This window comes from Helicoverpa zea, chromosome 26 (genome assembly GCF_022581195.2).
Source record: "Helicoverpa zea isolate HzStark_Cry1AcR chromosome 26, ilHelZeax1.1, whole genome shotgun sequence".
NCBI classification, from domain to species: domain Eukaryota; kingdom Metazoa; phylum Arthropoda; class Insecta; order Lepidoptera; family Noctuidae; genus Helicoverpa; species Helicoverpa zea.
Genome location: NC_061477.1, coordinates 3,226,604 through 3,244,064, shown reverse-complemented (window position 1 = coordinate 3,244,064; position 17,461 = coordinate 3,226,604). Strand labels below are relative to the sequence as shown.

Here is a 17,461-nt window from a genome sequence, read left to right as displayed (position 1 = left end):
TTTTTTTTAAGTATTAGTTTGTAGTATACCGTATACGTATTTTTTTTTAAATAAATTGATTTGAAGTAAATTCCCCCTTAAGTTGAAATAAACATTGTAGTCTAAAACCAACAACAAAATTGAAACAAACAAAATCCCTCTTAAAATCTGTTACACTTCATATCCATATTGATTGAATCCAAGATAAAACCCCAATCAAAATTATATTCTACATTCATGAATCACTCGATCGCAAATCGAATGATTGATTGATCAATCCATTAATAATTCTTGATCGCGTATTGTTTATATTGTAATTTCATTGTGTGGTAACTCGGTAATACTGTTATAATGAATTGAAATGACCTAGATGGGTTTAATCTGTACATCTTAGTTTCAAATTGGCATATTGGGGTTTGTAAACCTGTGTTTTGTTTTGGACTAATCTATACCTACTTAGTGCAAAGCTGACGAGTTTGTTAGAACGCGCAAGTCTCAGCAATTTAAGGACAGATATGAAAAATTATTTCAGTGTTGTATAGCTAATTTATCTAAGAAGGCTACAAATTATTTTTTATCTGGGTACGCAATGTAGTTGCCGCTTTACGTGGGTAAAACCACCGGCTTCTGCTAGTGTATATATTTTAAAGTCTAGGAGCATAAATTAATCATAGGTTGACCACACACTGCAAGACTGTTTCGAAAATTGTCCTTCACCTACTAAAGACCAGCAAGGATAAATATTCCCATACGACCTTTTTGGGTGTTCAAAAATGCATGATCAAATTGCATAGACCACCCTTGTCTATTGTTTTAACAAAGGAGTATTAAACAAAATAGGTTAACAGTCTTACCTCTTAGTACTGCAGTAATTACTGTATTACTAAGACAATGCAAGCTTCAGAATTGTGTCTAGAATTTAAATGTGTTAATTAACATATATTAATTAGCCAACTGTAATTGTAATTTCCATAGTGGCGAAGAAATTACGTGTTCTGCCGTTTACATTTTAAAGGTGACATTAAATAACCTTTCAATGAGAAAATTCTGTTTATCGAGGTTTTGAATCAGCTGAACTAAAAATAACACTTCTTTCTGCCAATTGTTTTACCCGTATCCTGTCAGAACTATTTTGCGCATCCATATAAAGAGTAGACTATATCCTTCCTCGATAAATGGGGTTTTTAACACTGAGACAATTTTTCCTATCGGTCCAGTGGTTCCTGAAATTACCTCGTTCAAACAAACAATACTATTGACCCTTATAATACGAGTAGTATAGATCTACTCTCTCGACCCTTATATTACGACTTGTATCGAAGTACTAGGCTTATGGCCAGTTGCCAGAATACGCTTAATGCTTGATACGTAGGTATGCCTTTTACTGCAGTTTTGCCTGCATCCTGGATGAAAAATTACAAGTACTTTGATAAAAATACTTAATCACTATTTCCAGATTTAACTAAAATAGGGGGATTGGCAGATTATCTTATTTTCATCTTTCTATTGTATACTTACTTAAAGAGACTGATCCCAAATAAAATTGGGATAAGGGCAGGATGATAATAATGATGATATTGTATACTTATTTAATTTCAGTTCAGTGGCGATATAAATCATACTTTACGCCTACTACAAGCTCGTAAAATAATTCTACGCCTTAATAAGCTTCAAACTATCATCAAAAAATCACCAATTAGTTCTATAAAATCAAATTAAGCTAAGTGTGACCACTAATCACCGGTTATTAAAGGTTTTAAGAGAATTTCGAGTGAAACACGAAATGTGCGTGACTGATCAACATGAACGCTGCCAAGCCTGTTTTGATGGTCGCCAAGAATATACGAAGGGAATTGGAGGAGGTATATGTAGAGAGGAACAGCTAACAAGCACAATGGAGCAAAATAGTTAATGAGCTTTGTTTAATTTAGGGTGTTTTCTGATGTTGGCGATGGTGACTTTTCTCTTTAAGAAGATCAGCCAGCTGCGCAGGACATATTATAGTACACGAGCATTTGCGCAGACACAGGTGTACTCTTTTATACTACAACTTAAATAACGTAATAAAAAATGGATAATTCGAGGGATGTTTCATTGAGTACCTACTTCTAGGTGAGTTTCTTGAAAATATAATATGAGAGAAAGACCTGGTTAAATAAGTTATACTAAATATTGCTGAAAAAGTTCTCATCTACCTACTCATTCTCACAATACCAAAAAAAAACTGTACACTTAACTTCAGATTTCCATTTTTTGAACACAAAAACAAAGTACAAAAAGATAGAAAACAAAACACCACATCCATTTTTCTATCGCCATGAACAAATGTTCGGGGCGATAATACGGCGCTAATTAATTGGATGGGTTTCTTGAACCCGGGGTCGTACCTGTGCCACCAATAAATACCTGGATTATCTTGCTGGAAACATACACGTAATATATCCTAGTAATATATCCTTCTAATATTATAAAACAGGAAAATCTTACTAATATTAAAAGTTTGTAAGGATAACGAGATGTATGATGGGTAATTTTGTTAAATCAGCGGATGGATTTTGATGAAACTTGGCAGTACCTAATATAGGTTATGTATCTGAGTAATTTATAGGCTACCTTTTATTATACGGGTTTTTTTTCCATGGGGACGATGGTGAAACTGTGGACGGTAGCATTACTATAAAACGTATAATGATCTTGCACCTGTTTCCTACCTTACGTTAATCATATGTCTAGCGTTTTCCCAATATATAGGGGTCGGCAGAAGCAGCTGAGTACTAGTGTTTTCCAAATAGAGAGAAAGATATACGATATTTTTTTAATAAAGCTCTACAGGCTCTACTTAACTGCATAGTCCTATCTATGACCTTAATTCTAATAAAACTAATATGCGTACTAGATCAAACAAAGTCAGGTCTATGAATCACCTACACAATCAACTTAACACCAAAAAAAACTACTCAGCATAAAATAAAAGACTACCCGCCTAGCAGTCTGTCTTACATTGCCTTGCAAAAAAACATGCAACCATTCTCGACGATAATTGGTTGCAAAAAATGACACGTAATAAGAACATCCATTTTTATTATCGCCATTACACTCGCGTGCAATAAATTGTGGGTACCTGGACTGCATTGTTATGATATGATTATAGAGAACGAATTTATTTATTGATTCTGAGTTGTAGGTATTAAAATTTATGTGAGGAGAGTATGTAATTGGCGGAAATTATGGCAGTTTTAAAAATGTTTATTATGTCAAAAGGTTTTAAAGATGTAATTTATTTTTGTTACCTTGATTTTTCTTTTGTTTTTGTTGAATCATCTTTTATATAAGAAAATAAATATAAAAATATATATAAAAGCTATAAAAGCTTTGTATAGATCTTAAAAGAACTATAAAACTATTTCTTAAAAGAGCTATAGCCGAACTAAAGGCGTGTATTATCTTATTTTATTGATGTGTGTATATACAAGATAATTTCTTAGCAAGCAACTCAATAACTAGACTTGACTAATTAAAAGATTTAACCTACAATAGCTCTATCACTGCTTCTTCTGTCAAATTATATCAAAACTATATCTGCTTTATCACTTTGTCTGAAAACATACTCATAACAAAACAACTTCAGTCTAACTACCTACATAAAACGACATTGAATATAAAAACAATATATCTATCATTGCATATAACCTTCATATAAATTAATTCGAAATACGATATATCACATTCAGGTACATATACAAAAAAAAATCTGACACCTAGGCTATGATAATACAGTATTCAAATTACTAGCCTTGAATAAAAATACTTCCGACTGAAAAAAATCTGGGTAGGTTTTATTTACCGGCACTGTAATCGTGTAATAGGTATCAGTTTGTATTAGGTATCAAATATTATGTCTGCATGGCCACCTACGAACGTGTATTGGCTACCTTATACAAATAAAAACTAGTTCCAATCTACACTAATATATTAAAGAGGAAACATTTTTTTAGTTTCTTTGTTTGTACCATAAAGGCTCCGAAACTACTGAACCGATTTGGAAAATTCCTTCGCGGTTAGAAAGCTAGGTAGGTACACCCTTCCAGAGTAACAAAAAGGTCAAACAGCTAGTCACCATTGAATTTTTTTCTTACTGCAAAAGACTAATTTCCCTCTAACTAACTACGTAAAACATGCAAATAATAATATTCATTATGACTAAAACCAATATCCCCAAGGCACGCGTTAAAGAACCCTCGAGTTGACATCTGTCAACTTGACAAGCGTCTGACATTTAAATTGACAGCTGCTGTCAATAAGAGCGGCAATTACGTTCCCGTTACAGATATCTGTGTTAATACTGCACTTAAACTTTAATGTAAGCTTGGCTTTTATTTGATTTATCAAGCTAAGGATTGGTATAGAAATCACAGGTCATTTTATCCACAATTGTATAGGAAATAACTGTAATTTTGTCTCGAGTTCCAATTTCATGTGGAATTGGTAATGAGAGGTTGATTAAAATGGCTTTATTATTGAAACACACCTGAGTTTGTCTGTTCTAGCTAAGTACGTACTACTATAGATTGCTGTCATTAAACCAAATTAATATGACAGATTTATTGCGGATTTCAATAACTGAACTATCAATTAACTGAACTGAATTTTGACATTAGCTTCATATACATTATCACACAAAAAACACTAAAGGTATCGGAAAATTTGCGTACTCATCCAAGATAGCACTATTAATATTTATTTCTATCTATAACTTCATAAATAAATATCAATAAATCTTTGACCTCTATTAAAACCGATACGTCAAAAAAACCGCGTTCGCTAAGCATCTTACATACGTTTTATTCATTCAGAAATTGTCTGAATGGCCGGTCGAATGAATTATTAACTTGGTTCAACCTTCGAGAAGTTGTTGACTCGAACTAAAAATAGACACGGCCAAGTTTCGTAACTCTTTATTTTTTTGTTGTGTTAACACTCACTGCAGTAAAATACTCCTTTTAATGTGAACTTTGTGATGTCTGGATTCTAAATTCGAATGTCTAAAGTTCTGTTTTTGTTTTAATCGCACAAAGAGGTTCATGGCAGCAGTATTTATAGTCTATGGAAAAAAAGTAAAATGTAAGCCGCATTTTTCGGATTCCTTCTGCGAGTACCTAAATGCCATTTTTTTTATAGATTCGGTGATGTATCAAGGAAATATTTAACTACGCGTATAAGCAGATCATTCTCTAAACCCATAAATAAATCTTTTACAGACTACTTAAGATTTCCCTTCAACAATATTTGCCTAAAACAGCAAATATAATTCCTGTGTATTACTTACACTCGTAAACGGCCAGGCCAATGGACTCTAAAGTGAAAATAACAGCACTCAAGTATCTCTGACTCTTTAAGCAAATACTGAAAAATATATCAATGATTCATTCATTTGTCAAGCTGTGTAAAGTATCCAAGTAGATAGTACATATATTTCACATTAACTTCTTAGATAAAACCTTACCTCTATGCTTCACGTGCTTAAATTGTAAAAAAAAAAATAAACGCAGCTGGCAAAATGCGCGCGAATTATTCTGATTGGTTATTTAAGTTACAGACAACCACAATTCCCGCTATTATTGCGAGCGTAATTTGAAAAAGGTTTATGAATAGAGAAGGATTATCTTTAAAAAAATTGAGAATGAAAGAGCTTATTAGTTTGACAAAGGCTTAATACTGTTGTTGTTATTAAATTAAATTAAATTAAAATTAAATTAAATTAAATATTGTTTATTTCAGGTAATTACCCATAACATACACGAGATACAGACACACTAACACAAACATGACTTAAACTTTGAAATACATAATACTTAATAAAATAAAATAACAAAATGAAATAAAAATAAAAACTTAACCTACATGTAATTAAAAATTAATAAAAGTCTTTCATCTCTCGTGTTAGATGGACGGTATGAAAAACAGAGGACACAATTTTGTTGGTACTCAGGGCTGCTCTGCTGTAGAATGACACCCTGAGCTTCTGTACTAGACCAACAAACCCTGCAACACTGCTCTCAGCGAACATGTCAGTCGCACTACACCGCCAGGGCAAGTTCATCATTACCCGGAATGCATTATTATATTGTACACGAAGAGTGTTATACGCACTCCTCGTGTACCGGTACCAGAGTTGGCTGGTGTAGAACGACTGACAGTACGCCTTGAACAGCGTCACCTTCACCTGTTTAGAGCAGTGGTAGAAACGCCTGGCTAGCATGTTACTTCTACAGGCTATACTGCGCCTCTGCCGTTCCATATCGTCATCATCCATCAAGTTTTCTGTAATAATATGTCCCAGATATTTAAACTTCGTAACAATTTTAAGCACGGTTCCACATAAGCTTATCGGTAGAAGTACATCAGGGCCTTTTTTATACTTGAATATCATAACTTCTGTTTTCTTCACATTATATGTTAGGTGGTGTCGAGTTGCATATTTTTCGCATATATTTATTAACTGCCTAATGCCGTTGACCGACGGACTGAGCAGCACCATGTCGTCCGCATAACTAAGGTTATTAATGCGTACTCCGCCGACCTGGCATCCGACCCTGGTGCTGCTCAGTTCCTCGATCAGCTCGTTTATGTACAAGTTGAATAAGACAGGCGACGTCAGCCCGCCCTGCCTCACTCCACTTGTCAGCTTGTAACTCTCCGACAGAGTGTTATTCCACTTCACCTGATTTATTTGATTGGCATACCAGTATTCTAAAATATTTATGATTTTTGGTGGTACTTTGGTTTTCCTTAATTTGTCCCATAGTATACTGTAATTTATTGTATCAAATGCGCGGCTTAGGTCTAAAAAGCATGAATATACCGTGGTGTTTCTATTTAAATACTCGTATACCGTATTTTTCAAGGCAAATATAGCTAAATCGGTGGACGAACCTCGCCGGAAACCAAATTGAGCATTATTTAAAGGTACATTATTTTCATTCAGATGTTTCATAATTAAAGTTTCAAATACTTTAGAGAATACAGTAGCCAATGAAATAGGTCGGTAATTTGACGAACTTGACACATCACCAGTTCTATTTTTCACAATAGGAACAACAACAGTTCTCATAAAATCTGCAGGTAAATAACTATGTTCAATACACGAATTAAATAACGAAGCAAGCTTATCAAAAAGTAAGTCAGGTGCAAATAAAAGGTGCTCGACGCTGAGCCCATCGTGTCCCGGAGACTTGCCGCGCTTCATGCGCGTGACACACCGGTACACGTCGTCCGGCGTGACGCGCAGCGCGCTGCTGCTCTCCGGGTCACCATGGGTTCCGCGACTCGCCTCTAAACTCTGACTAACGGAACTAGTAAAGGTAGACTGGGACTGGGGTAGCAAAGGATTAAATTTATTTACAAACAAGTTGGCTATACTAGATGGGTCTTGATTTCCTTCAATAGACAAAGGCCTATTCGATTTATAATTTAGTTTATTGGTTTCTTTCCAGAAATTCCCAAAGTCTTTATTATTTCTGTACGAAGCTATAATGTCCATTTTTATTTTTGTTTCATTAAATTGACACCACCTGATTTTGTTCTTAAAAATCTTTTTGCTATTTATCATGTCTTCATATACATTACCCTGCGTAGGGCGTCCGTAAAAGTTCCACAATTGATAGTATTGCCTAGCTATAGCGTGACAATCTTTAACATGCAGGTTCCATCCAATGACTGTTTTTTTATTATCATGTATTTTACCCCGATATGATTGCTTTGCAGCTTTCGTTATACTGTTTACTATTTGGTTATAATATGTGTTAATTAAACTGTGATGCTGACAATCATTGCATGAATCTACTTTACAGGAGATAGTGGGCCACTCATATGAATCTAAATACTTAAAACACAAGCTTCCATAGTTATATTTCTGTTCTGAGTTCCTAACACCCCATATCGCCTTATTAATTGAGTGACCGTGTGACTTATCTGACTTTGGTATTAACATATCAATATTGCATTCAATGATCATAGGAAAATGATCAGAATAATATACATCATTTAGAATATAAATACTTTCAACAATATTTAAACCAGCCTCGGTAACAATACAGTGATCTAACCAGCTCGTGGTGCCGTGCGCGTCACTTAGATATGTAAATGAATTCGAAGATGTACCAAGCAGGGCAAGATCGGCACACACCCAACTCTGATCATTACAAAAGTCTAGCATCTTACCCCCAAATAAACTACTTGAACGCGCCACATCCGCATTGAAATCACCAAGCACTAACACTGTTTCAGTGTCGTTCGTTTCGATAACCGCACTAATAACACCCAAACATTCCGTAAACAAGGGTAGATTGTCCGCGTCCTCCGTAGGCATGTATACCGACATTACTATAAAGCTGCGGCCGGCGGTGAGCTGGATACACACGGCCGCGACGCGCGTCGATCCGGTGTCGATTGGTCTTACATTCGGAAACACGGATTTTTTCCATAAAATTGCCACTCCCCCGTAAGGTCTTCCTTTTAGCACGCCTGCCGACGTATCTACTGCTGAAACTCCGTAACCGGAAAAATCGGGATGAATTTTGTCCAGATAACCCAGGTCGTCTGGAAGCAGCCAATGTTCCTGCAGTGCAATAATGTCATGTTCTTCACATAGGTCGGTAATATGGTTAGCACATCGTTTTATAGATCTACAGTTGAAGGAGACTATGTTAGTCTTCATTTTTAGGTATGGGATTGTTGTCGTTCTTATAAAACTTGCGTTTAAATGTGTATTTCCTGTATTCAACACCACACGGCCAGAACTCAGCGCTAAGGAAAATGCTTTCCTGGTCTTGTGTAATCGTGACTTTAAAGGACGAAAATGCAGTCTCCTTGTATTGGACAAGTTTTTCAACCTTTACGACCGTGTGTCCGCAGTCCTTAATAAAATCGTAGATATCGTTTTCTGTGGTATGTTTATCAAATCGAGATGCGTATATGTAAGATAATTTGGGTACTATTTTAAGTTTACTAGAGGTAAGTAAAGCTTTTCCCTGCTGATTGGGGATCCTGATGCCTGTATAGGTCTTTTTCTTCTTCTTGTTCACGACAGTCGTAAAACTATCATCAAACTGTATTTCATCAAAGGTGTTATCTATTAGTTCTGTCGTTTTCACAAGGCAACTTGGCAATTCGGTAGGTTTAGGAGTTAGAGTTATATCGTTCTCGGTGCAATCAGCTGATGGGGTCACGCGGTGAGGCGCGAGCGAGCGCGCGGGGAGCGACGGTGTTGCGGGCGCGGGGGGCGGCTCTTGTGCCGAAGCAGTGGCCGGCGCAGCGGTGCCGCTCTGCGCGGGCGTGAGGAGCGGCAACGGTGTCGACGACGGCACGCAGGGCGCATGCGCGCTGGTCGCTGCTTGCAGCCGCGAAGACGACGCACTCGGGACGCGCTTGGCTTCGTTATTTAAAAACAAGCCGTTGCTAGATTTTGCGCCAATATTTTGCTCACTTTGTGCCTGATATTGACTACTTTTAATGTTTTCTATCTCTTGATGTAATTGAAATAATTCCGATGCTTTTACGTAATCTGTTTGGATACAGTGGATGTTTTGTTTAAGCACTAAAATGTCTTTAAGTAGGCTCGTTACATCTACGTAATCGAAAGTCACCGGCGGAAGACGGTGTAGATCTTTTGCCACGAAGGTGGGCAGTGAAGCGGGCTCTGTTTCTTTTAGAACTTTAATAATATCCTGTAGTAATCGTTTGTTCTTGCCGTCCCCTTTTCTTGTAGAGCGACAGTTTGCTGCTTCGAAAAGAATGGTTTTGGCGGTAGTAATATCAGCTTCTTTAAAGTTAGATTCACATATCTGCACCAAACTTATTTCGTCCATAATATCAATTTTACATTGTAAAAAGCACAGTAGTTCGTTAATAACTAGGTTATTACACTGATTCGACATTATACTATTTCATTAATTAGGCGGGTAAGTAGTACAGGTGTGTTGACGCACAACCGTACGCGGAAGCGGCGCGCGGGGGAATGAGCCCACAGAGAATTATTAACCCACAATTTAGAAAAAAAAGAACTATCCATTAAGATTTATGAATGATCAAACCAATAATTTTTCTTACACACAAAAAATCAACACCTGTTTTATTTTTTTTCTACAACGGTACTATCTACAATATTAGTATCGATTCATCAATAACTAATCTCTCGATACTGTCAAATCGATTGAAATATCGATCATAATTTTAAAACACAGGCCTATTGTATGTAGACTTTTTGCTATAAAAATGCGACCTCGGGTTTGGCTCATAGCGACACACTTGGCTAGTCACTTTGGCCTAGAAATCTAAACTGGCTTCTAACTCATCTAAGAACTTTAAATTTCCTGGTATTGTGGCTTATTTTAGATGCTGCTGTCTTTATATATTTGCTCGTTTCTTGCCGCGGTTTTACTCGTAATTTTGTAGGACGATGTTCTCTTGTCACCCCGTAATTGTTATAGTTTGAGTTACTTTAAAGGGTTTTCAAGGTACACCTAAATAAATATTTATGTTGATAGGTTTATCATTAAATTCTTAAGATATTACTACCTTTTCTACGCGGTTTTATCCGCTTCCTAAGGGGTGCCTACTAGGTGCGTTAGATGACTCGCGATTAAAAACAGTCTTTCCTCAGGTTTCAATATATCTCCCTAATATGAAAATTAGTTCAATCATTGTACAACAAAGCATTCGAATAAAGAACCTCTTTTTTGGGAAGTCGGTAAAAAAGCGTAACAGACAGACATACAGACTCCTTTCGTACTTCTAATAGGTAGGTATTCAGATGATGCGTAATTTTAGTAGGTCAAAACTTTTATTACATACAGCTAATGTTTGTTCTGTGTCATACGTTTTTAAGAAGATTTAAGTGTCGTGAGAAACTAAATAAACAATGGATCATGTACAACTTGTATCCGGTGAATAACTGCTTTTTGAAATGCGTCATGTGGAGAAAAAACATTTTTAAACAATGTCATGCGAAAAGTACACTAGTTCCTACGAACACTGGTACCAACAAAATTAACACTGATGGTCTGAAACAAAGTACCAATATCTTATTACCCTTTAAAGAAAAAATGTCCTAAGCGACGCTTTGTTCTGCTCAAAACTCAAAAATTGCTGCACTAATTTTCATGCCGTTTTCACTTGCAAAAAGAGTATTTCGTGTAGATACATACTTAAACTATGCCCCCCCAATGACAGGAATTATTTCAAAGTTATTTTTGCCCTAAAATCTAATCAACAAGTTTATTGACCTATCATAAGATTTGCAGTTCCAAAGATTTGTTCAATCTAAATTCACTCTTTAGCTTTACACAACAAGGTCTACATTAATTTGCATAAATAACTCACCTGAACATTGTGAGATCGCGAGCACGAGCAGTCCCAAAAAAATGGTCAATTTCCTTATCTCCATAGTGCTGATCTTCTAATATCACTTAGAATAAATAAATCACTATATTACAGTTCACTTAGTAATAAATATATTACTAAAACTGATAAAAATCACTGGTTAATCACTTCACTGAAGGCACTCCTTATTCTCGGTAGTTAGGCACTTTTTCGTTTCAATCTGAAAAGGAATAAAATTATTATTATTAGGCTTAGATCATCATGATATTATCGTTCTAAAATACTCTCTAACTAAGTAGAGAATAAATATTATTTCTTGAACACGTTCCCGTATATATTGGTATTATTTTATTTTTGAATAAAAAACAACGTATTGCGAAAACGGTTTTTCGAAAAATAACAGTGCATTTCGTTTCTGTGGTAGCGGTAAATTGCCTAAAACCCTGTAAACAAATAATTCAACCCTTAATAGAAAATCAATTAATTTATTTTTATATTTCTAAAATTGAAATAATGATTAAGTACCTACATATTGCAATGTATATTTTTCATGTTAATCATTTCGTATTAATAATAATAATTTATCCATCTCCCGAGCATTTTCCCAACTATGTTGGTGATTAATAATTTACAAAAATATTTTGAACTAATACCTAATACATGTATTATGATTTTGGTGAAAATAATGAAACTGTAAATATTAAACGAATTATTTTCTTCAAAATCAAAAGTCTCAATTCTCAGCCACATATTAAATGAATCCAACATAAAAACCAGGCCTACCAATAACATTTGCATGTTGTAAACATAATCTGATTTAGCCATTAATTTTATTGCCAACATCAAATATATTACACAGTATAAATGTTATACATATGTAACTGTTTTAAGTTCGTAGTCATAAATAACAAAGTTGCTAAGTTATTTTGAAATGTACTGTCAAAACAGAAGTTTTAATTTCCATATTTCATCGTATTTATTAGTAAGGTCAATGCGTCTTTTGTGCAGTTGATAGCTGTCAGTTTTAAGGAAAAAATACAGTTGTTTGTACCGTAGTTGTAAAACCGGTAAGACCATATGAAATATCATTAAAGAAAAATCTTTGACGAAGTTTTACAAAGAGCGACTGCCTATCTGACCTCCTCAACCCAGTTACCCGGGCAACCCAATACTCCTTGGTAAGAGTGGCTGTCATACTTACTGACTACTTCTAACTAAACGTATCGACTGACAAAAATGTTCAAATGAAAAAAATATTTGCCAATAGCCTTTATTTTAAAAATAATTCAAGAAAGAACCAAAGAGAATATTACAAGCTCAAACGATATAAAACCTTAATGGTTCTCCCCCCAACTCTTTAAGTGTTGCCATCTACATTATAGCCAGTAATAAACGAGTTTATTGCCAGAATACACATTATTTGTGGACGATATATTTTTAGCAGTGTTATGATCTTTATTGATATTTTTCGGGGTTAAATAGGTCGTTATTACATTATAAAAGAGTATCATACTTTGTAAGCAATGACAAATTGTCCCAGATTTTGCATACCCTTACATTCTTATAAATAAAGACAAAATGATCCAATTCTGTTGCGATTCTTTTCGCAATAAACTCAGAAACTACTGAACAGATATTTATGAGATTTTTCTTCAAGAGAAGAAGAAAGTCGGGGCTGCTCGATAGATTAGTATCGAATAATACAATATATCAGTCAGTTTTAACTCCATAGAAAATAACAGAGACTTCCCTATGGATAAAACAGACAAACATACAACATCCCATACAAATATTTGTCTTTGCCCCAAACGGGAAGTGATCCCCTACTTCAAGCGACTACTGACACCAAAATAAAAAAATATCTTCGATGGTGTTTGATTTTTGGACTAAAATAGGCTTGTGTGTCCAATATCATGCAATGCCATAGATTTTTTATGGATGCCAGTTAGCTATCAGAAACTGGATATTATAAGAATATTTCACTCAATATCAGCCTTTTTATAGTACCATTGCATGCATGGATCAGGCCTCTTCTCACACAGAGATGTTATGAGCGTTACGCATGCTCAATGCGGGTTGGTGATTTCAGATTTTGAAGTTAAAGTCTCCTCAAGAAGTTTTCTTTACTCTGTGATTTTTGTTCAAGATAATATACTTAAAAAGTACATACGCAGTACGCTCATTCTTTCTGTGTATGAGAAGAGGCCGTGCTTTGGACAGCAAAAGGCTGATGATAATGATAATGGAACCATCTCTTCCTATATCAATCTTGCAAACGGCTTTATACCCTTTCTACAACAACCAAATAATGTACTTACTTCCCAACAAAATAAGCAATGTAAACATAATTCTACCAGATACAATTCTGACACTGTGACACTAGTAACATGTTGACTAGATACGAGTTAACAGTTACTTAGGAATATAAGTTATATTTTGTACAGTTTGTTCCTTAAAGGGTCAACCTTGTTGCTATCGGGTTGCGAAATATGGTGTCGGGTCTGTAAAGCAATATTGTAGCTATGAAATTGTAGTCCAATTTGCAATATAGCATACGAACTTGGCATTATTTTAAGAAGGTAAAGAAATGTTCTTGAGTAGAGGAAGTTTCTGTTACCAAATTGTTTTTCCAATTGTTTTTTGTTTTTCCGCAACCAGTCTTACTAAGGGTTATTGGCTTGCCAGGATAACTGAATTGAGGAAGTCAGATGGGCAGTCGCTCTTTGTAAAACACTGGTACCCAGCTGTTTTTATACAAAAACCATTTCATTAGTATACCTGTACAAAATAAGGTCTAAGGTTTTTTTTTTAATTTAAATCTAAACCCTAAACGATTTTATATAAAATAATCATTTAATCCCGCCAAACAGTCACACAGTTGTACCAAAAATATGTTTCAGCCTTACAATCAAACATTCGATTCAAGTTGTTCACAAGATCAAAGAAGACGCCCGGAAGGGCGAAACCAATAACTTACTGGTTATTTTTAACTAACAGTGGCATAAGTACTCGCTTCCTGGTTCTGAGATGGGTTATTAATTATTAGAAATGGTACTTAGATAGTAAAATATCTTGTTTTGAGATGGATTAAGATTGTATGCCGTTGGATTGATAGTAAAGCTAAGAATTTAAATTTTTCATTTAAATTCTTAACTTTACTTATAAAAAGGATTGATTAAAGATCTAAAAATATTGTTGTAGGTAATTTGGGAATCTAGAATTTGATGATTAAAGATTATTTATTTACACATGACTTCTGAAATCGTCAATCTGTCTTGAGTTAGCGTGGTGATTAACGCTCATTCCTTCTCTGTATGAAAAGATCCTATAAAAAAGTCTGGGTCATCTGCAAAGCCTTTTCCCAGCTACGTTGGGGTAGACTTCCAATCTAACAGGAAGCAGCTGAGTACCAGTGTCCTCAACCCAGTTTTCAGGCAACCCAATACAATTTGATAATAAAAAGTCTATGGGTTGTGTTCAAATAAATCTATTTTCCTACTTTCTTCTATAACAGTCACTGAATACCATATCTACGGAACGAGCCCTTTATCAGAGCTTATATCGTAAAAGGCATTGAGTGAAAGTGTTACGTCACTTACCTATATACTTACCTATATACTCATAGATAGATAGATATGTATCTAAATGGTCTGACAACCTGTTGATTCTAACTATTAAGTTCTACGATAGTTTTTGTTGGGTTAACTAACATGATTGTAATCAATTCTAATTTGTAGGCAGTTGGAGAAGGAATTTATAAGCTGATTTGTGATCGAAGATACTTTACTCTCTTATATTATTGAAGATACTTAATTTACTCCTTTACCTATTATGAAATTTTCTTCCGTCAGCGAGTTCACCCGTGACTCTTGGGAACTAGGTACTTCGTACATCTGGATAAAAAGTACTCTATTATGTATGGCTTTTCTGGTTAAAATTGGTATTTAACACTAATAAAATAGATTTTTTTATCGGACCAATAGTTTCCCGTTCAAACAAATCTCTTCAGTTTTATTGCGTTTTTTTTTTTCTTAGGTATTGATGTAAGGATATTATCACCCTCTGCATTAAGACATACTTTATACTATAAACCAATCCATTAAACTTGCCTTTATTCAATACCGAATTCACTAATATTAATACATAGTGCAACATAATTTGAGGTCACCATACCGGTTGTCTATGGGCAATCGTCTATGGTTCCCATGGCCGGTTAATTATTTCGTTATTATTGCGTATCTCTGACTACTAACATAAAACTATTGAGCAATTTGGTTTATGTGGTTAGAGGAGAGCGGTTTTACAAAAAATAAAATAATTATTTGAAAGAAATTCTGAAAATTATTGAAAATATTATTGTGAAAATACGTAAGCTACTTTTCAGTTTCCTTGGGACTAGTCATATTATTCCATAAGTGGATCAAAGATTTTAAGTTTAGAGTTTTTTCAATACTGTTTCTAGACCATGTTACTGTTTTTTTTATCTGTCTGGTAAAATGTGTATAAGTATTTTTGCAATTTTCAGTTTTTAATTAAGTTATTTACCTTGTAACTTAAACCTCAAAACCATAGATTAGATGGATATAGCTAATTTACAAAATAACGGCATTTCACCAAACTTTACAATCTTAAACACAAATTGGTAAAAACTAATTTTAACATGAAATTGAAAACTTAAGTTTAAATTAACTTGTACATATTAGCAGCGATTAAGATCAATTTTCTCGTGCTTAACATACATAATTTGAAAACTAGGATAGGAATTAATAACGTGTCGTATAACTCATTTATGTTCATAAACATTAATAGGTTTCTATTACGTTTATAGCTAATTTCCATAATTATACTATGGGATAACAAAAGTAACATCTTTTGTTTGTATTCAGGTCGTAATCTTGGAAATTAGTTCTGTTTTTAATAAGTTTTTTACAAATGTGTAGTTTGTGCTTGTTACATATGTAATGTATTTTTCCCTGGTTTAAAATTATTACGGAAAAACACGAGCGGAAAATCCGTCAGTGTGAAAAGGCTGATACCTTTACAGTGTGATTTACAATGAATAGAGAACTTTCGAAGGAACATTTTTAAGAGTTTGACTCTCACTCCATTTATAGCGTTATTTAATTAAGTATTTTCCATACAACAAGCTAGAACACGGTATTATTATTTAAGTATAGAAACCTCACAAAAATACAGTTATACCTACTTAATACCCCATTTCACAAATAACTTTCCCTCATTCAAGTCTAACCTATCACGAAAATACCATCTGAACCAAAACAAAGGTTTTAGAAAGGAAATTAGCATTTCAGACTTCACAATAGACGCTAAATGAATGCCTGTCGCAATTGATTTTAATCTTAAATTTATTCAGACACTAAAATCTATGAAGTAAGTCTCTTTATAGCCAAGATAGGTATTAGTAAAGTCTATGGATTGTTCTCGAAGTATCTGTCAGATCCTGGTGGAATTATCGCAGTGAGATTAGTGTGAAAGTTTTGATGTTTTCTCTTTCACGCAAATACAACGAATTTTGATGAAAATTTTCATTAGTATAGCTTATACATAAGAACATCACTTAGGTAGGCTACTTTTCATCCGGACATAGTAAGAAGTTCGGGTGGATAAATCGGGTAGCCCTACATAAAAATCTACAGGTTCCATTTGCATGAAATATGTTTAACCTGCTTGTATGTCACGATTTCATATGGTCTATTTGAGACAACAGATAATCTACAACACAGCTACCTCAAGAGTCAGGGTAAAATCACGGAAAACTATAAATAAATGTAAGCAAAAAAAAATGCACTATCGATAAGTTATCTCGTTTTACGTCAGTTAAATAATGTTTAGTTACGGTAAACTGAACAGATAAGACTTTACATAAAAAATAGACATTACAATGTCCTTTTCATAGTCAGGTTATGGTATGGGGGATAACCTAGTCTTACTGAGATTAATCGTGAAAATTCAGTTCAGTTTAATCTAGGTCAAGTCCCTGTTTCCTGAAAAATTACACTTGGGGCCAAATAAAATGGGACTATAGATTTAAAAAATAACTTGTAGGAGTGCGTTTGATCCTTTTTTCCTTGTATGACACTTA

At 34.5% G+C, this 17,461-nt stretch overlaps 1 protein-coding gene across 1 annotated transcript in view; it reads right to left on the bottom strand.

Moving 5' to 3' along the window:
* The window catches only part of LOC124642925 (neural cell adhesion molecule 1-like), a 156,967-nt gene that overhangs the window by 128,699 nt on the left and 10,807 nt on the right, over positions 1 to 17,461 (bottom strand). Inside the window, exon 2 of the mRNA XM_047181683.1 lies at positions 11,359 to 11,578. Within this exon, the coding sequence (XP_047037639.1) occupies positions 11,359 to 11,422 (64 nt within the window). The 5' untranslated portion in view covers positions 11,423 to 11,578. The remainder of the gene's footprint in view (positions 1 to 11,358; positions 11,579 to 17,461) is intronic.